At 46.3% G+C, this 19,072-nt stretch overlaps 1 protein-coding gene and 1 long non-coding RNA gene across 2 annotated transcripts in view; both read right to left on the minus strand.

Moving 5' to 3' along the window:
- Positions 1-3,067: 3,067 nt before the first annotated feature.
- akap9 (A kinase (PRKA) anchor protein 9) overlaps positions 3,068-19,072 on the minus strand; it is a 142,231-nt gene continuing 126,226 nt past the window's right edge. The window contains exons 40-58 of the mRNA XM_049473550.1: positions 18,248-18,302; positions 17,994-18,142; positions 15,444-15,641; positions 14,962-15,114; positions 13,255-13,402; positions 12,002-12,137; positions 11,093-11,243; positions 10,855-11,001; positions 8,733-8,909; positions 8,021-8,353; positions 7,692-7,927; positions 6,760-6,871; positions 6,466-6,642; positions 6,079-6,273; positions 5,512-5,744; positions 5,219-5,310; positions 4,914-5,034; positions 4,202-4,338; positions 3,068-3,659 (exon numbers count right to left, since the gene is read on the minus strand). Coding sequence (XP_049329507.1) covers positions 3,616-3,659; positions 4,202-4,338; positions 4,914-5,034; positions 5,219-5,310; positions 5,512-5,744; positions 6,079-6,273; positions 6,466-6,642; positions 6,760-6,871; positions 7,692-7,927; positions 8,021-8,353; positions 8,733-8,909; positions 10,855-11,001; positions 11,093-11,243; positions 12,002-12,137; positions 13,255-13,402; positions 14,962-15,114; positions 15,444-15,641; positions 17,994-18,142; positions 18,248-18,302 — 2,994 coding nt within the window. The 3' untranslated portion in view covers positions 3,068-3,615. The remainder of the gene's footprint in view (positions 3,660-4,201; positions 4,339-4,913; positions 5,035-5,218; positions 5,311-5,511; positions 5,745-6,078; positions 6,274-6,465; positions 6,643-6,759; positions 6,872-7,691; positions 7,928-8,020; positions 8,354-8,732; positions 8,910-10,854; positions 11,002-11,092; positions 11,244-12,001; positions 12,138-13,254; positions 13,403-14,961; positions 15,115-15,443; positions 15,642-17,993; positions 18,143-18,247; positions 18,303-19,072) is intronic.
- LOC125794081 (uncharacterized) lies at positions 15,931-17,077 on the minus strand. The gene is made up of 4 exons (XR_007433588.1): positions 17,036-17,077; positions 16,810-16,840; positions 16,268-16,289; positions 15,931-16,029 (listed from the first exon to the last, which is right to left on the minus strand). It is a non-coding gene; the product is annotated as an uncharacterized LOC125794081 (long non-coding RNA).

Below are 19,072 nucleotides of genomic sequence, written 5' to 3' on the forward strand. Positions count from 1 at the left end.
GGGAGTCAAAACAAAAGTGATAAAAGAGCTTTATATCTCTCTGTCCATCTTCACACTGGCTGGTTGTCCCTGATGCTCCACATTATCTAACAGACATATTTGTTCCAGCTTGTTTTGATATAACGTCAGTCAGATATTGGTCAGGCTGTGGTTCAGGGTGATTTGTTAACTAAAGCAGCAGCAGGTGGTTGGTGGAGATGTTGGGTGAGCAGCAGGTGGTTGCTAAGCAATTTCCTGCAGGAGCTGAAAATTATTTTTCTATTTACCTTCACAGCAACAGAGTTATTACATTTTATTACTTTTAATGAATACTGAGATGAAATTAAAGCCATAAGCAGCAGCAGAAACTGTTAAACAGAAGACTTGACCTCGACCCTAGCCTTAAGACTAGCGAACTTTAGCCTTAAGACTTGTGACTTAACTTGGACTCTAGCCTAAAGACTCGTGACTTGATTGGACTCTAGCCTAAAGACTCGTGACTTGATTGGACTCTAGCCTAAAGACTCGTGACTTAACTTGGACTCTAGTCTAAAGACTCGTGACTTGACTTGGACTCTAGTCTAAAGACTCGTGACTTGATTGGACTCTAGCCTAAAGACTCGTGACTTAACTTGGACTCTAGTCTAAAGACTCGTGACTTGACTTGGACTCTAGCCTAAAGACTCGTGACTTGATTGGACTCTAGCCTAAAGACTCGTGACTTGACTTGGACTCTAGTCTAAAGACTCGTGACTTGATTGGACTCTAGCCTAAAGACTCGTGACTTGATTGGACTCTAGCCTAAAGACTCGTGACTTGATTGGACTCTAGCCTAAAGACTCGTGACTTGATTGGACTCTAGCCTAAAGACTCGTGACTTGATTGGACTCTAGTCTAAAGACTCGTGACTTGACTTGGACTCTAGTCTAAAGACTCGTGACTTGATTGGACTCTAGCCTAAAGACTCGTGACTTGATTGGACTCTAGCCTAAAGACTTGGACTCTAGTCTAAAGACTCGTGACTTGATTGGACTCTAGCCTAAAGACTCGTGACTTGATTGGACTCTAGTCTAAAGACTTGTGACTTGACTTGGACTCTAGTCTAAAGACTTGTGACTTGATTGGACTCTAGCCTAAAGACTCGTGACTTGATTGGACTCTAGCCTAAAGACTTGTGACTTGACTTGGACTCTAGTCTAAAGACTTGTGACTTGACTTGGACTCTAGTCTAAAGACTTGTGACTTAACTTGGACTCTAGCCTAAAGACTCGTGACTTGATTGGACTCTAGTCTAAAGACTTGTGACTTAACTTGGACTCTAGTCTAAAGACTCGTGACTTGACTTGGACTCTAGCCTAAAGACTCGTGACTTGATTGGACTCTAGCCTAAAGACTCGTGACTTGATTGGACTCTAGTCTAAAGACTCGTGACTTGACCCTTCTACGGATACTGCAGAAGGTTTGATGTTTTTGAGATTAAAGTTGATTAAACTGGATTGGTGTATAAAGGGTTTCAGGTTGTGGCAGTAAGGTGTGGACAGGAATGTAGGTGTGTTATAAAAGTAAATAAAATGTTATTAAACAGGTCAGACGATTCTAAAACGTGATGAAACCTCCGGCGCTCCGTGACGTGCCGAGCCTCCAACAGGTTTTGGGTTTTGCCATCAACACCACGACATTTACAGGCATGCTACACTGGTTATTATAAAGGCGTGTCTGTGGAAGAAGAGAGTACAGGTACTGAACTGACCTGTAGTCCTGATCTGTCCCCGTACTGAATAACCTGCTGAGAATTTAGAATAATGGAAAATCTCACCTGAAGCTCTTCATCACCTGGTTTATCCTGAGTGGAGGAATAATAATAATAATAATAATAATAATGATTAAAGTGGTAAATCTGTCTGTAATGTGTTTTGGGTTTAAAATGCAGGAATAGAGCTTCACCCTCAGATCAGAACGAGATCAGGTTAGATTAAAATAAAACAGTTCTTTCCTTTACTTTTTATTTGATTGTAGACAATCTAAACAAGCTATATATTTATTTCATTATCATAAAGCCCAGTAAAAAATGAAGAGAGCACTTCAGTTTCTGAATCAGTTCCTCTGATTTTACTATTTATAGGTTTATGTTTGTTTCCAAATAAAAATATTCTCATTTAGAGCATTTATTTACAGAAAATGAGAAATGACTGAAATAACAAAAAAGATGCAGAACTTTCAGACCTCAAATAATGCAAAGAAAACAAGTTCATATTCATAAAGTTTTAAGAGTTCAGAAATAATCAATATTTGGTGGAATAATCCTGGTTGGTTTTTAATCACAGTTTTTTTTTTTCATGCATCTTGGCATCATGTTCTCCTCCACCAGTCTTACACACTGCTTTTGGATAACTTTATGCTGCTTTACTCCTGGTGCAGAAATTCAAGCAGTTCAGTTTGGTGGTTTGATGGTTTGTGATCATCCATCTTCCTCTTGATTATATTCCAGAGGTGAATGTTGTTGTTTGTCTCCATCTGCTGGACAGGAGTAGAACTACACCCACAGAAGAGTATCCACTCTGTTGCTACACCCCATTCTCTGTTTATATTACAAACATATAATCCTACTATCTGCACCCGGTTTACTCTAAACCAGTTTATATTTGTATTATTTTAATTTTTATTCATAAACCTACTCTGCTGTATATCCCCCTATCACTAGTGATGCTCCAACACCAGGAGGGTGAAGAAGACCAGCACACGAAGTCAGACTCCGCCTCTTTTTGAGCTGCTGCTGATGCAGCATTACCGAGTAGCATCACAGCGCTCCACAGCGCCTCCAGTGGTGTGACAGTATTCCCCTGCAGTATACCATATAAACCATATCAGATTAAATTTATAATCACTGATCTCTTTCATCTTCCTCCTGGATGCTAATATTGACTTTTTATGATGATATTTTGTGTTTATTGGTATTTTCTGACATCACTACTGGATACAGTGCTCATATTCGCTGTAGTGAACAGAGTAGTGAACTTTCTGAACCTCTTCAGATCTTACCTGAGCTTCAGGTGTGTGTGAGACGTCAGTAATCAGACGGACGCAGGTATGAAATATTATATTAATCTTTATTTCAGCGATGACAAAATACCCAGAAAATTGAAGCTCCTGCCTTTACAAAAATATTCTTCTACAAAGGTCCTCTGTGTTCAGTTCAGGAAACCCGGCTAATAAAACACAGTGTAGTGTATCCGACAGCGCCGGGACCGGTACAGCGCCTGTACCCCGCCAGAACCGGATCAGAACCGGAACAGAAGCGGATCAGACTGTCCCCCAGCTCCCGTTACGGTGTCGGTCCCGTCCGGTACCGCCGCAAGTCCGATAGCAGCCGCCAGTAAACCCAACACCCTCTAAACTATCACCCCCCCCCCCCCTGCATACAGCATAAATTAATTATCCATTAAATTAGCGTTCTCTCACACACACACACACACACGCTTACAGCAGGACTGAGTCTCACACACACACTCTGGTAACGGACGTCCCCGGGTTTGGTCCCTCGTTGATGATCCGAGTTTATCAGGACTATAAACTCAGAACCGCAGAACCCAAACGTTCTAACGTTCTCCTGTTCGGTTCTTCAATCCGGATTCTTTTCTACCTCCGGATCCCAAAGTGCAGCTGAGCGTACGAAGAGGAACCTGCAGAACACACACACACACACACGTATATAAAGAACTGACACTATAGAACAACAACAGGACTTTTCTATTACAGAACTGTGTGTATAATGTGCATCAGAGGCTGGCAATTAAGTAAAGTGTTATAAAGTGTAATGTAGTGTAATGAAGTGTAATGTAGTGTAATGAAGTGTAATGTAGTGTAATGTAGATTAATGGTATGGATTTCAACAGACTAGTAGCTCTCCAGCTCAGAGGGTTGTTGAACCCAATCGCAGAACAGTTGATCTCAAAGCAGGTAAATTGGGACACGGTCACGCCGAGAGAGAGAGAGAGAGAGAGAGAGAGAGAGAGGGGGCGGGGGGGGGGGGATGTAAACAAAAGCTCACCAGAGAAGCTTTTTATTTACTTATTTTATTATTTTTTCATTATAGTTCAAATAACCTTACGGACAGATGTTTCACACTCGGGGACTATTACCAACCCTGGTGTGTAGTGTGTGTGTGAGTGTGTGTGTGAGTGTGAGTGTGTAGTGTGTGTGTGTGTGTGTATTAGTGTGGTACCTGACTGCACGCTGCCGAGTCTCCGCTGTAGAGCCTCCAGTCTGGTGATGTAGTCGGTGAGGGCGCGGTCAGGGTCATAATTCTGCAGGTGAGAACACAAAACTCCGCCCCCTACCTCACCTCCACCTGCTCCATACCTGCAGACAGAGAGAGAATAAGAGGGGTATCACTGCACTGTCTGTGGTCGCTCAAGTGATGCAACCTGTGATGTGAGGTGAAGTTACCTGTGATATGTTACCTGTGGTGTGAGGTAATGTTACCTGTGATGTGAGGTGAAGTTACCTGTGGTGTGAGGTAATGTAACCTGCGATGTGAGGTGATGTTACCTGTGATATGTTACCTGTGGTGTGAGGTAATGTTACCTGTGATGTGAGGTAATGTAACCTGTGATGTGAGGTCAAGTTACCTGTGATATGTTACCTGTGGTGTGAGGTAATGTTACCTGTGGTGTGAGGTAATGTTACCTGTGATGTGAGGTAATGTTACCTGTGATGTGAGGTGAAGTTACCTGTGGTGTGAGGTAATGTAACCTGCGATGTGAGGTGATGTTACCTGTGATATGTTACCTGTGGTGTGAGGTAATGTTACCTGTGATGTGAGGTAATGTAACCTGTGATGTGAGGTCAAGTTACCTGTGATATGTTACCTGTGGTGTGAGGTAATGTTACCTGTGATGTGAGGTAATGTTACCTGTGATGTGAGGTGATGTTACCTGTGATGTGTGCAGTGTCCGGTCCGTGGTGAATCTCTTCCTGTGCGGTTTGTCCCTCTCCTCTCACCGTACTGCTCTACACCTGGCTGCAGGTAAGGGGAGTCATTCCTACCCTCTATACCTACACACACACACACACACACACACAGACACACACAGACACACAGTAAACATTATATACAGTTTACACATACAATACAAACCCATGTACAGTGTGTGTAACAGTGTGTTTAAAATTGTGGGACAATGTGTGTAACAGTGTGTGTAACAGTACGGGGACAGTGTGTGGACAGTGAGAGACAGACCTGGAGTCTGGCCCAGTCCGTTACGGTTGATGCTGGGCGAGCTGATTGGTCCTCCGGCGGCCTTCTTCCACCTCCGCACCAGGAAGCGCATCCTGAGAAACAGACAGGTAAACTTACCTGAGCATCACCTGAACACAATATATTCCTGCTAATAACATTATCAGAGCGAGCCAGCGTTATCTTATTTCACTCAGACTGTTTACTATCTTTGGTTAGTTAGCATTAGCAGCTAGCTGGCTGGTTTATGTAAGCAGTGGCTCCTGTAAGTGTAGAGTGTAGATTCCAGCACAGACCTGGAGAGGGCGATAGAGACTCGGACGGCGGATCGGAAGCGGCTGAAGGCTCGGCGACGCTGACCCAGCGAGTCCAGCGGGACATACGAGGGACGGCCGCCCATTCGGGCGATCAGGGACAGAGTCGCCTCCTCACATTCCTGAAAACCTCCGAGGAGCAGCAGCAGATACTTCTTCTGATAAATCAGAGCCTTCCGGAAACTCTCCGCACGGAGGTACTTCCCATACATCCTCTACAGAGACAGAGACAGAGAAAGAAACAAAGAGAGAGAGAGCGAGAGAGAGGAAGACAGACAGAGAGACAGTTGTTAGTTATTGCTAGGCAGTGGCTATGGTATAGTAAGTGGTTGCTAGGGTGTTGCCAGAGGGACAAGTAATAAAAGCATCAGGTTTTGGTATTTTGGAATAAACTATAGGTAACTCTCCAGGTAAGTAACAGTAAAACCCAAACTCCGGCAGCGGTACACAGTCGCTAGCAGAACAGCGCCCCCCTGAGGCAGTGCAGAGTTAAGAGCCCATAACCCGAACCTCCGAACCCTAGCAGTTATCCTGTGTCTACACGTTTACCTTCAGCGCAGTGTTGTCTGCATCAGAGGCGGCGAGGTCCCGCAGGGTGTCGGAGCGCAGCTCCCCCTGGAGGCGGGACAGCTCGGACTCCGCCTGCCGGAGGGACTTCTCCAGCCGTGTCCTCTCTCTGCTCCATGCCTCCCTCTCCCCGGAGAACAGCACCAGCTCCTGTCCCTCAGAACCGCTCCGGCTGGACTGCAGGGACAGAAATTTCAGGAATAAGCAACAGAGAGACTGAAGCGACTGCGTCCCAATTACTGGCTTTCTGCCTCACTTTATCTGATCTTTATCTCATGTGAATCTTATGTGACTCGCTACTCAGCTGTGCCTGTACCACAAGCTACACTCAGACGTATTTCTGTAAACCCCCTCAGGTCAAATACTTACGCTGTGTGCAGACAGGTGGCGCTGTCTCCTCAGCTCCTCCTCCAGTCTCAGCAGCTGGTTCCTTAGCTCGTTCTTCTCCTCAGTCAGGCGACTGACGAACCCGGTGAGCTCGGCGTTCTGCCTCAGCAAGCGCTCCGTCAGCGCACTGGACGAGCCTCCGGTCAGCAGGGCGGCGCTCTAACGGAAAACACGGACATATGGAAAATAAAGACTCGGTTCCACTCTGAATTTTACGTAGTAAAACATACACCAGGGACTGTTGGTAGGACTGTAATAAGCTTGAAGATGTCTCACCTCTGGTACAGCAGGGGGCGCTGATGGGACCTGCTGCAGCAGAGACAAGACGTCCTGAACATTGCTGTGTAGCCAGGACAGACTCTCTTGGTCAGGACCATCCCCAGGAAGTCTAAACACACAGACAATCTGACATTAGAGCATCACCAGAAGGACATGGACCATGAGACAAGTGGACAAAATGGCACAAGATCAAAAGGACAACAAAAAGGCAACATGAGAATAAGGACAAGAGAATCCGTACAAGGCACAAGGGGACAGCAGTAAAACAAGAGAAGAATGAAAAGATGAAAACACCAGGGGAACTAGGACAAGAGCAATAAAGGGACAAAAAAGAGGTGAATGGAGAAAAATCAACAGTACAACAGTGCAAAAGGACATTAAAAACAAAAAACAGGACAACAATGGCAATAAGGGGACAACAAAAGGTATATGGAAACAAAAAGAAAACGGGTCAAATAGACATAAGAATAAAACAGGAGAACAAGGACAAGATCAGAAATGCACCAACAAGGGGACAACAAGACAAACAAAAAGGAGACAACAGATAAACCAGGACAAGATGAACAATATGGAGATGGCAAGATGAAAAAGAAGAAAACAAAAGACAACAGATGAACAAGGACAAAAGAACATTGGGGACAAGAAGAGGACAACAGGTCAAAAGGTAAACAATAAGACTACAAGCAAACAAGTAAAAAAAAGGCCTGCAAAAGTACCATGGAACAAGGGGACAAGATGGGAACAAAGACAAGAGAAGAATGCTGGGCAAAAAGAAGACAATAGGACTACTAGGACAAGAGCGTTAAGGGGACAACAAGAGGGAATTGGGTGGAAACAACAGTGCAAAAGGACAACAGGAGAATGATCAGAGGTACAATAAGGGGACAGCAGGACGTAAACAGGTGTGTTGCGGATGCTCTTCAGCGTACCTGTCGGCGGAGGTACTCGTCATGCTGTTGATCTTGTTGGCGATGAGCTGAAGTCTGCTAACAACACTGTCCAGGTTGTTGGGGACAGCTGTCTGTCCCGCTGTTTGTCCTGACGCGTCCAGGACGGTGGTGCTGCTGGAAGTCAGAGTTCTCGAATCTTCTGTCTTCTGCTGAAGAACCCAATCACGAGTCCGATCCACCGTTTGTCCCTCAGGTCCCCACTGTCCCTGCTGCTGCTGCGGGTAACATACATACACACAGTTCAGTTCAGCTCTCCGACCAATCAGACAGCGTAAAACACCGCCAATAAAATCGTTGCGGAAACTCACGCTGTCCCGCTGACCCCTGTCCATCAGATCTGTGAGTCTCCTCTGCAGTCCGTCCCTCTCTCTCTCCAGCCTGGTCCCTCGCTCCCTCTCTCCGTCCAGCAGGGCCTGGACCTCCTGGACTCGTCTCTCCAGCTTCTCCAGGCGCTCTGTCGCCCCCTGCAGGTCACGGGACAGGTCCCCTCGCTCCTCTTCCCACGCTCGCTTCGCCTGGACGTCCTGCAGCTTCTGCTGCTCCAGCTGACCCATGAGGTCCACCAGAGAGGACTGCTTCTCAGTCAGCTGGTCCTGCAGGGACTGGAGTAACGTCTCCATCGAGCGGACACCCTCCTCCACCTGTGACACCAAAACAGGACAGACAGAAATTATAGCTTCCAAATATGGTGTAGATAGTAACAAAAAGACGATGGAAAAAAAGGACTAGAGGAGAACCAATAAGGGGACAACAGGTCAAAATGAGGAGGAGACAACCGGTGAACAAAGAGGAGCAATTGGAGAACAACAACAGGTCAAAAACACAACAGGTGACTAAAGAAAAAAAGGGACAGCAAGAGGACTACTGCACAAAGGGTCCAACAGGAGAAAAAAGATGATTGATGGGCAAAAGAATATCAACAGGAGAACTAAGACAAAAACAATAAGGGGACAAAACAAGAGGAGAATGGAGAGGAAATAACTGTAACTAAGATCCCGTCTCATAAATTCATAACATTACCTGACTGCATCCGGCCTCCGCCTGCTCCACCCCCTGAGCGCTGACGGCCTGCGGGGGGCGCTGCAGGTCCGAGCTGGAGTGTTTCAGCTGTTTAAGAAGCTCCGAATTCAGTTCCTTCTCCTTCTGTAGAGCAGAGCTCAGCTCAACCACCTGCAGCCTCTGAGCGTCCAACTGTACCTGAAATAACAGAGCGTTATAGAGCATTATAGAGCGCCCCCTACGCTTCCTGTAGTGTATTACAGTCTGCCAGAATGAGTGTGTGGATCATATGAACATTATAGAGCGTTATAGAGCGCCCCCTACACTTCCTGTAGTGTATTACAGTCTGTCAGAATGAGCGTGTTGTGGATCATATGAACATTATAGAGCATTATAGAGCGCCCCTACACTTCCTGTAGTGTAATAAAGTCCGTCAGAATGAGCAAGTTGTGGATCATATGACCATTATAAAGCATTATAGAGCACCCATATGCTTCCTGTAGTGTATTACAGTCTGTCAGAATTAGAGTGTGGATCATATGAACATTATAGAGCGTTATAAAGCGCCCCCTACGCTTCCTGTAGTGTATTACAGTCCGTCAGAATGAGCGTGTTGTGGATCATAGAGTGTTATAGAGCATTATAGAGCGCCCCCTATGCTTCCTGTAGTGTATTACAGTCTGTCAGAATGAGAGTGTGGATCATATGAACATTATAGGGCATTATAGAGCGCCCCCTACGCTTCTTGTAGTGTATTACAGTCTGTCAGAATGAGCGTGTTGTGGATCATATGAACATTATAGAGCATTATAGAGCACCCCTATGCTTCCTGTAGTGTATTACAGTCTGTAAGAATGAGCGTGGTGTGGATCATATGAACATTATAGAGCGCTATAGAGCGTGTAGTGCATTACAGTCTGTCAGAATGAGCGTGTTGTGGATCATATGAACATTATAGAGCATTATAGAGCGGTCCCTACGCTTCTTGTAGTGTATTACAGTCCGTCAGAATGAGCGTGTTGTGGATCATATGAAGATTATAGAGCATTATAGAGCACCCCCTATGCTTCCTGTAGTGTATTACAGTCTGTCAGAATGAGCGTGTTGTGAATCATATGAACATTATAGAGCATTATAGAGCGCCCCCTACACTTCCTGTAGTGTATTACAGTCTGTCAGAATGAGCGTGTTGTAGATCACATGAACATTATAGAGCATTATAGAGCATTGTAGAGCGTGTAGTGTATTACAGTCTGTCAGAATTAGAGTGTGAATCATATGAACATTATAGAGCATTATAGAGCGCCCCCTATGCTTCCTGTAGTGTATTACAGTCTGTCAGAATGAGCGTGGTGTGGATCATATGACCATTATAGAGCATTATAGAGCGCCCCCTACACTTCCTGTAGTGTACTACAGTCTGTCAGAATGAGTGTGTTGTGGATCATATGAACATTATAGAGCATTATAGAGCACCCCCTATGCTTCCTGTAGTGTATTACAGTCTGTCAGAATGAGCGTGTTGTGGATCATATGAACATTATAGAGCGCTATAGAGCACCCCCTATGCTTCCTGTAGTGTATTACAGTCTGTCAGAATGAGCGTGTTGTGGATCATATGAACATTATAGAGCGCTATAGAGCACCCCCTATGCTTCCTGTAGTGTGTTACAGTCTGTCAGAATGAGCGTGGTGTGGATCATATGAACATTATAGAGCGCTATAGAGCACCCCCTACACTTCCTGTAGTGTATTACAGTCTGTCAGAATGAGCGTGGTGTGGATCATATGAACATTATAGAGCGCCCCCTACGCTTCCTGTAGTGTATTACAGTCTGTCAGAATGAGCGTGGTGTGGATCATATGAACATTATAGAGCACCCCCTATGCTTCCTGTAGTGTGTTACAGTCTGTCAGAATGAGCGTGGTGTGGATCATATGAACATTATAGAGCGCTATAGAGCACCCCCTACACTTCCTGTAGTGTATTACAGTCTGTCAGAATGAGCGTGGTGTGGATCATATGAACATTATAGAGCGCTATAGAGCGTGTAGTGTATTACAGTCTGTCAGAATGAGCGTGTTGTGGATCATATGAACATTATAGAGCGCTATAGAGCGTGTAGTGTATTACAGTGATCACCTGTAACTCGGTGTTGATGCTGGTGTGTTTGGAGATCTCTCCGGTTATCTGATCTCTGAGTTGAGATGAAGATTTTCTCTCTTTCTCCAGAAGATCAGAGAGATCAGATACTCGACTCTGATGTTCCTCTAGAGACAGTCTCAGATCCTACAGACAGAGAGACATTAAATACATATATTTATATATTTATAATTATATATTTTAATCTCGTTTTCTACTTCTCGTCCGTTTTCCTCACCTCCACCTCCTCTCTCTCTCCCTCCTCCCTCCGTTCTGCTCTGTTCTTCTCTCTCTCCATCACCCACTGCAGCTCTCTCGCTCGCTTCTGCTCCTCCGCCAACCGGTCGCTCAGAGACTCCACCTCCGAGGCTTTAACACACACCTCCGCCCTGATACACACACACAATACACACACACACACTAATTAGAAATTAGGAATTACTCTTATGCAACACTAGTAAGGAACAGGGGCGTCGCCATGTTTTTTTTCTAATTTAGCAGATGGGTGCTTCAGTTTATTTGCAGTATGTTTAGATTTCCAATAATCTCAACAGCACAGTTAGCATCAGCGCTTAGCGCTAGTAAACACCGCCTGACAGCGCTACACCTACACTGCAATATCAGCTAGCTCATTTTAACATGTTCAACACGCTGAATACAGTCTAATATACACACCTCTGAGTATAGCGCTTAGCGGCTAATGCTAACGCTGCTCCAGTCTGGGTGCTGGAGAACTAAACTGAATCTCCTGTATAACTCTGTACTTCAGTGGAGTGTCTTTGCTGCTCCTTAATACCTGACTGATAGAATTTATACATAAGGAGCACCAGATTATAAGCAGCTCTGATGATTTTTGGAAAAATTAAAGGATTTTTAGTGTGAAAAATATAAGGAATTTAACTCTGAGGTATGTAAGTAACTGAGGTTTTCAGTTCAGGCAGTCATGTGATGTAAAGCAGGGCGGAGCTAAACACTGGTTTATATTACTGTGCGAGCGTCCCACGCAGCCGCCAACTTTTATACTGTGAACTGTGACTGTAGCAGAAATATAAATCTGCACATTTAAAATATACATTTATTTAAATTGGAAATTGATTTAGAAAAGCTGTGTGTGTTACCTGAGTGTGTGTGTGTGTGTGTGTGTTACCTGAGTGTGTGGAGCTCCTGCAGGTGTTTGTTGTGGTTCTTTAGGGAAATCTCCAGCTCCAGTTTAGTCTGAACCAGTTCAGCTTTCAGCTCCTCCCCTCTCTCTCCTCCCGCCATCGGCCAATCAGCAGCCGGCTCTGCACACACAACCACACCGCTTCAGAACCAGGAGTCCAGAGGGATCTACACCTCCTCCAGAGCATCACCTACTCTACACCTCCTCTACACCTATTCTACCTTTACCAACACTATCCATCCATCCAACTCCACCCTCCCCCCTCCGTATCCCGCAGGGGGCGGGGCAGGGCGGGGTTATCAGGACTGGTGATAAAGCGACGGTTCACTTTATGCAAATCCTGCTCTCCAGTACCTGAACTCCTCTGTTCAGTAGAACACGTCCTCTATATATAAACACACTACTGAAATAATTCAGATTTTAATTCAGATTTTAATTCAGATTTTAATTCAGATTTTAATTCAGGGAATAAAGAGCTTCAGCACAAACTGAATCACTACACAGTTTCACTATTATTATTATTTACTGGACTCTTCCTCTTTAGGACTCTGCCCACAGGATATCACCTGCAGGAATAACCACAGGACTAATACAGAATGCTGTCTACAGGACGTCACCCACAAGACTCCACCCAAAGGACACCACCAGCAGGACACTTCCCTTAAGATTCAGACCACAGGATATTGCCCACAGGATACCGAATACAGAACGCTGCCTACAGGACTCCACCCACAGGAAGCCACTCGCAGGAAGCCTCCCACAGGACACTTCCCTCAAGACTCCGCCCACAGGACATCAGCCACAGGACACCACCTACATGACTCCGGCCACAGAACTCCTCCCGCAGAACTCTGCCTAGAGTATGCTTCCCTCAGGACTCCGCTCACAGGACACCTCGGCGCTGGTCTATTCTCAGTGCAGCAGTGTTACTGAGGTGTTTAAGAACTCCAGCAGCACTGCTGCATCTGATTCCAGCACTGAAATCCCCACAACCCCTTAAATGAAGTGTTTAACCTCCTGAGAGAACGTCTCGAGCAGATCTGCACCCAAACGAAAGCTGCTGATTTTATATAAATACATGTTTAATATTAATCTACAGGGTAGAAATTAAATACAGCACACAGTGAGAGGGAGTGTGTGTGTGTGTGTGTATTAGTGCAGTGTGTGTGTGTGTGTGTGTGTGTGTGTGTGTGTATTAGTGCAGTGTGTGTGTGTGTGTGTGTGTATGAGTGCAGTACCAGTGCTGGCTGCAGGGTGGAGCTGCTGGGTGAGGGGCGTGTCCTGCTGCAGGTGAGGTAGCTGAGAGCGCAGGTGTGTGAGCTCAGCCAATAGACTGCGGCGATCAGCGGAGAGGAGGGACGACAGCGCCTCCTGCTGACCAGCGTCCTGTACACACACACACACACACACACACACACACACACAATACACACACACACACAATACACACACACAAAATACAAACACACAGGCACACACACACACACATTAACATGGGGTTCCTCCACAGAATGTAACAGTGTGTGTGTAGTGTGTGTGTGTGTGTATAGTGTGTGTGTGTGTATAGTGTGTGTGTATAGTGTGTGTGTGTGTATAGTGTGTGTGTGTATAGTGTGTGTGTGTGTATAGTGTGTGTGTGTGTATAGTGTGTGTGTGTATAGTGTGTGTGGTGTGTGTAGTGTGTGTGTGTATAGTGTGTGTGTGTGTATAGTGTGTGTGTGTGTATAGTGTGTGTGTGTATAGTGTGTGTGGTGTGTGTAGTGTGTGTGTGTGTGTAGTGTGTGTATAGTGTGTGTAGTGTGTGTGTAGTGTGTATAGTGTGTGTAGTGTGTACCTGTTGGGTCAGTAGTCTCTGGATCTGGTTAAGGTGTGTATAGTGTGTGTATAGTGTGTGTGTAGTGTGTGTGTAGTGTGTATAGTGTGTGTGGTGTGTATAGTGTGTATAGTGTGTGTGGTGTGTGTAGTGTGTGTGTGTGTGTAGTGTGTGTATAGTGTGTGTAGTGTGTGTGTAGTGTGTATAGTGTGTGTAGTGTGTACCTGTTGGGTCAGTAGTCTCTGGATCTGGTTAAGGTGTGTATAGTGTGTGTATAGTGTGTGTGTAGTGTGTGTGTAGTGTGTATAGTGTGTGTGGTGTGTATAGTGTGTATAGTGTGTGTGTGTGTAGTGTGTGTAGTGTGTACCTGTTGGGTCAGTAGTCTCTGGATCTGGTTCAGGTGTGTGTAGTGTGTGTATAGTGTGTGTGGTGTGTATAGTGTGTGTGTGTAGTGTGTGTAGTGTGTACCTGTTGGGTCAGTAGTCTCTGGATCTGGTTCAGGTGTGTGTAGTGTGTGTGTGTGTGTAGTGTGTGTAGTGTGTGTGTAGTGTGTATAGTGTGTGTGTGTAGTGTGTGTAGTGTGTACCTGTTGGGTCAGTAGTCTCTGGATCTGGTTCAGGTGTGTGTAGTGTGTGTATAGTGTGTGTGGTGTGTATAGTGTGTGTGTGTAGTGTGTGTAGTGTGTACCTGTTGGGTCAGTAGTCTCTGGATCTGGTTCAGGTGTGTGTAGTGTGTGTGTGTGTGTGTAGTGTGTGTAGTGTGTGTGGTGTGTATAGTGTGTGTGTGTAGTGTGTGTGGTGTGTATAGTGTGTGTGTGTAGTGTGTGTAGTGTGTACCTGTTGGGTCAGTAGTCTCTGGATCTGGTTCAGGTGTGTGTAGTGTGTGTGTAGTGTGTATAGTGTGTGTGTAGTGTGTGTAGTGTGTACCTGTTGGGTCAGTAGTCTCTGGATCTGGTTCAGGTGTGTGTAGTGTGTGTATAGTGTGTGTGTAGTGTGTGTGTAGTGTGTATAGTGTGTGTGTATAGTGTGTGTAGTGTGTACCTGTTGGGTCAGTAGTCTCTGGATCTGGTTAAGGTGTGTGTAGTGTGTGTGTAGTGTGTGTAGTGTGTGTGTGTAGTGTGTGTAGTGTGTACCTGTTGGGTCAGTAGTCTCTGGATCTGGTTCAGGAGATTGACGGCGTCTCTGGGATCCAGCAGGTCCAGGTTTGTGAGCAGCGTCACCTTCAGTACCTGACGCTCCCTCAGGAACACCTGCTGTACCGCCCCCAGCAGATCCCCACGCCAGTCCTGTTACACAACAGTACACATATATACATAGAATTGTACATAATTGTATATACGCTGTATACGGTACATACAGTCCATATAGTAGATACGGTGTATGTGGTATATATGGTATGTATATATGGTATATATGGTGCTGTGCTTGCCTGTGTCTGGGTGTGTTATATGATATATATAGTAGATACGGTGTATGTGGTATATATGGTATGTATATGTGGTATATGTGGTGCTGTGCTTGCCTGTGTCTGGGTGTGTTATATGATATATATAGTAGATATGGTGTATGTGGTATATATGGTATGTATATATGGTATATATGGTGCTGTGCTTGCCTGTGTCTGGCTGTGGGTGGAGGTCTGCAGTTGGGTAATGAGGGTTTTGAGGGACTCCACCGTGTCCAGCAGAGCTTCCCGCTCTTTCCTCCAGGCCTGCAGGGGGGGCTGTGATGCAGGAAGTTCAGCCTCAGGAACAGGAAGTTCAGACAGAGAGAGGACCTGCATGCCCTCCTGATGAACCTCCCTTAGAAGAGTCTAAGAGAAACGCACACAGTTACCTCACACTCGCCTACTTGTTACCTCACACTAATCACCTTACACTCGCCTACTCGTTACCTCACACTAATCACCTCACACTCGCCTACTCGTTACCTCACACTAATCACCTCACACTCACCTACTCGTTACCTCACACCCATCACCTCACAATCGCCTACTCGTCACCTCACACTCATCACCTCACATTCACCTACTCGTCACCTCACACTCGCCTACTCGTCACCTCACACTCACCTACTCGTTACCTCAAACTCATCACCTCACATTCGCCTACTCGTCACCTCACACTCATCACCTCACACTTGCCTACTCGTTACCTTACACTCATCACCTCACACTCGCCTTCTCATCACCTCACACTTGCCTACTTTTTACCTCACACTCATCACCTCACACTCGCCTACTCGCTACCTCACACTCGCCTACTTGTTACCTCACACTAATCACCTTACACTCGCCTACTCGTTACCTCACACTAATCACCTCACACTCGCCTACTCGTTACCTCACACTAATCACCTCACACTCACCTACTCGTTACCTCACACCCATCACCTCACAATCGCCTACTCGTCACCTCACACTCATCACCTCACATTCACCTACTCGTCACCTCACACTCGCCTACTCGTCACCTCACACTCACCTACTCGTTACCTCAAACTCATCACCTCACATTCGCCTACTCGTCACCTCACACTCATCACCTCACACTTGCCTACTCGTTACCTTACACTCATCACCTCACACTCGCCTTCTCATCACCTCACACTTGCCTACTTTTTACCTCACACTAATCACCTCACACTCGCCTACTCGTTACCTCACACTAATCACCTCACACTCACCTACTCGTTACCTCACACCCATCACCTCACAATCGCCTACTCGTTACCTCACACTAATCACCTCACACTCGCCTACTCGTTACCTCACACTAATCACCTCACACTCACCTACTCGTTACCTCACACCCATCACCTCACAATCGCCTACTCGTTACCTCACACTAATCACCTCACACTCACCTACTCGTTACCTCACACCCATCACCTCACAATCGCCTACTCGTCACCTCACACTCATCACCTCACATTCACCTACTCGTCACCTCACACTCGCCTACTCGTCACCTCACACTCACCTACTCGTTACCTCAAACTCATCACCTCACACTCGCCTACTCGTCACCTCACACTCACCTACTCGTCACCTCACACTCATCACCTCACACTTGCCTACTCGTTACCTTACACTCATCACCTCACACTCGCCTTCTCATCACCTCACACTTGCCTACTTGTTACCTCACACTCATCACCTCACACTCGCCTACTCGCTACCTCACACTCACCTACTTGTTACCTCACACTCACCTACTTGTTAGCTCACACTAATTACCTCACACTCGCCTACTTGTTACCTCACACTCACCTACTTGTTAGCTCACACTAATTACCTCACACTCGCCTACTTGTTACCTTACACTCGCCTACTCGTTACCTCACACTAATTACCTCACACTCGCCTACTCGTTAGCTCACACTAATTACCTCACACTCGCCTACTTGTTACCTTACACTCGCCTACTCGTTACCTCACACTAATTACCTCACACTCGCCTACTCGTTAGCTCACACTAATCACCTCACACTCGCCTACTCGTTACCTCACACTCTTTTACAGCCGCCCATTCAGCACTCGTTACTTCACACTCGTCTACTCGTTACCTCACACTCGCCTACTCGTTACCTCACACTCGCCTACTCGTTACCTCACAGTAATCACCTCACACTAATCACCTCACACTCGCCTACTCGTTACCTCACACTTGCCTACTCGTTACCTCAAACTCATCACCTCACACTCGTCTACTCATTACCTCACACTCGCCTACTCGTTACCTCACAGTAATCACCTCACACTAATCACCTCACACTCGCCTACTCGTTACCTCACACTCGCCTACTCGTTACCTCAAACTCATCACCTCACACTCGCCTACTCGTTACCTCACACTCTTCTACAGCCGCCCATCCAGCACTCACATCATTACCTCACACTCGTCTACTTGTTACCTTGCACTCACACCGTAACCTCACACTCGTCTACAGCCGCCCATCCAGCACTCACATCGTTACCGCTCACTTGTCTACAGCTGTTTCTCCAGCATTCACACACACTATCACCTCACACTTGTCTATTTGTTACCTCACACTCATCAACTCACACTCACACGGTTACCTCACACTTGTCTACACATTACCTCACACTCGTCTACAGCCGTCCATGCAGCACTCACATGTTAGTACAGGTGTGTTAGGGTACAGTATACTCTGAGGTAGGCGTGTGGGTGAAGTACAGTGTAAAGTGCACCTTGATCCGGTCAGGCAGTGGGTCGGACTCCTCTCGGCGAGCTCCCTCAGGGGTGCTCCTGAACTCAAAACCCGTCCGCTGACTCCAGTCCGAGCTGCTGTCTGTCAGGAGAACAAACAGCCGAGATTAACATCAAGAACCGGATTTAAATTAAAGACGAAATATTTATAATTCTCTGTTAACAGTAGAGCTGGACGAGAGCTTACCGCTGACGTATCCGTCTCTCAACTGTGAGGACGTGGGATGGTCCTGTCTCACAGCCTGAAACAACAAAATACATTTAGTTACACAAAGACAAAGAGAACCAACCACCCCACAGAGAACCATCTACCCCACAGAGAACAATTTACCTCACAGAGAACCATCTACCCCACAGAGAACCATCTACCCCACAGAGAACGATCCACCCCACAGAGAACCATCTACCCCACAGAGAACCATCTACCCCACAGAGAACCATTTACCTCACAGAGAACCATCTACCCCACAGAGAACCATTTACCTCACAGAGAACCATCTACCCCACAGAGAACCATCTACCCCACAGAGAACGATCCACCCCACAGAGAACCATCTACCCCACAGAGAACCATCTACCCCACAGAGAACCATTTACCTCACAGAGAACCATCTACCCCACAGAGAACCATTTACCTCACAGAGAACCAACCACCCCACAGAGAACCATCTACCCCACAGAGAACCATTTACCTCACAGAGAACCATCTACCCCACAGAGAACCATCTACCCCACAGAGAACGATCCACCCCACAGAGAACCATCTACCCCACAGAAAACCATCCACCCTACAGAGAACCATCTACCACACAGAGAACCATCTACCCCACAGAGAACCATCTACCCCACAGAGAACGATCCACCCCACAGAGAACCATCTACCCCACAGAAAACCATCCACCCTACAGAGAACCATCCACCCCACAGAGAACAATCTACCCTACAAAGAACCATCCACCCCACAGAGAACCATCTACCCCACAGAGAACCATCTACCCTACAGAGAACCATC

Source organism: Astyanax mexicanus, unplaced genomic scaffold (genome assembly GCF_023375975.1).
Source record: "Astyanax mexicanus isolate ESR-SI-001 unplaced genomic scaffold, AstMex3_surface scaffold_39, whole genome shotgun sequence".
NCBI lineage: Eukaryota > Metazoa > Chordata > Actinopteri > Characiformes > Acestrorhamphidae > Astyanax > Astyanax mexicanus.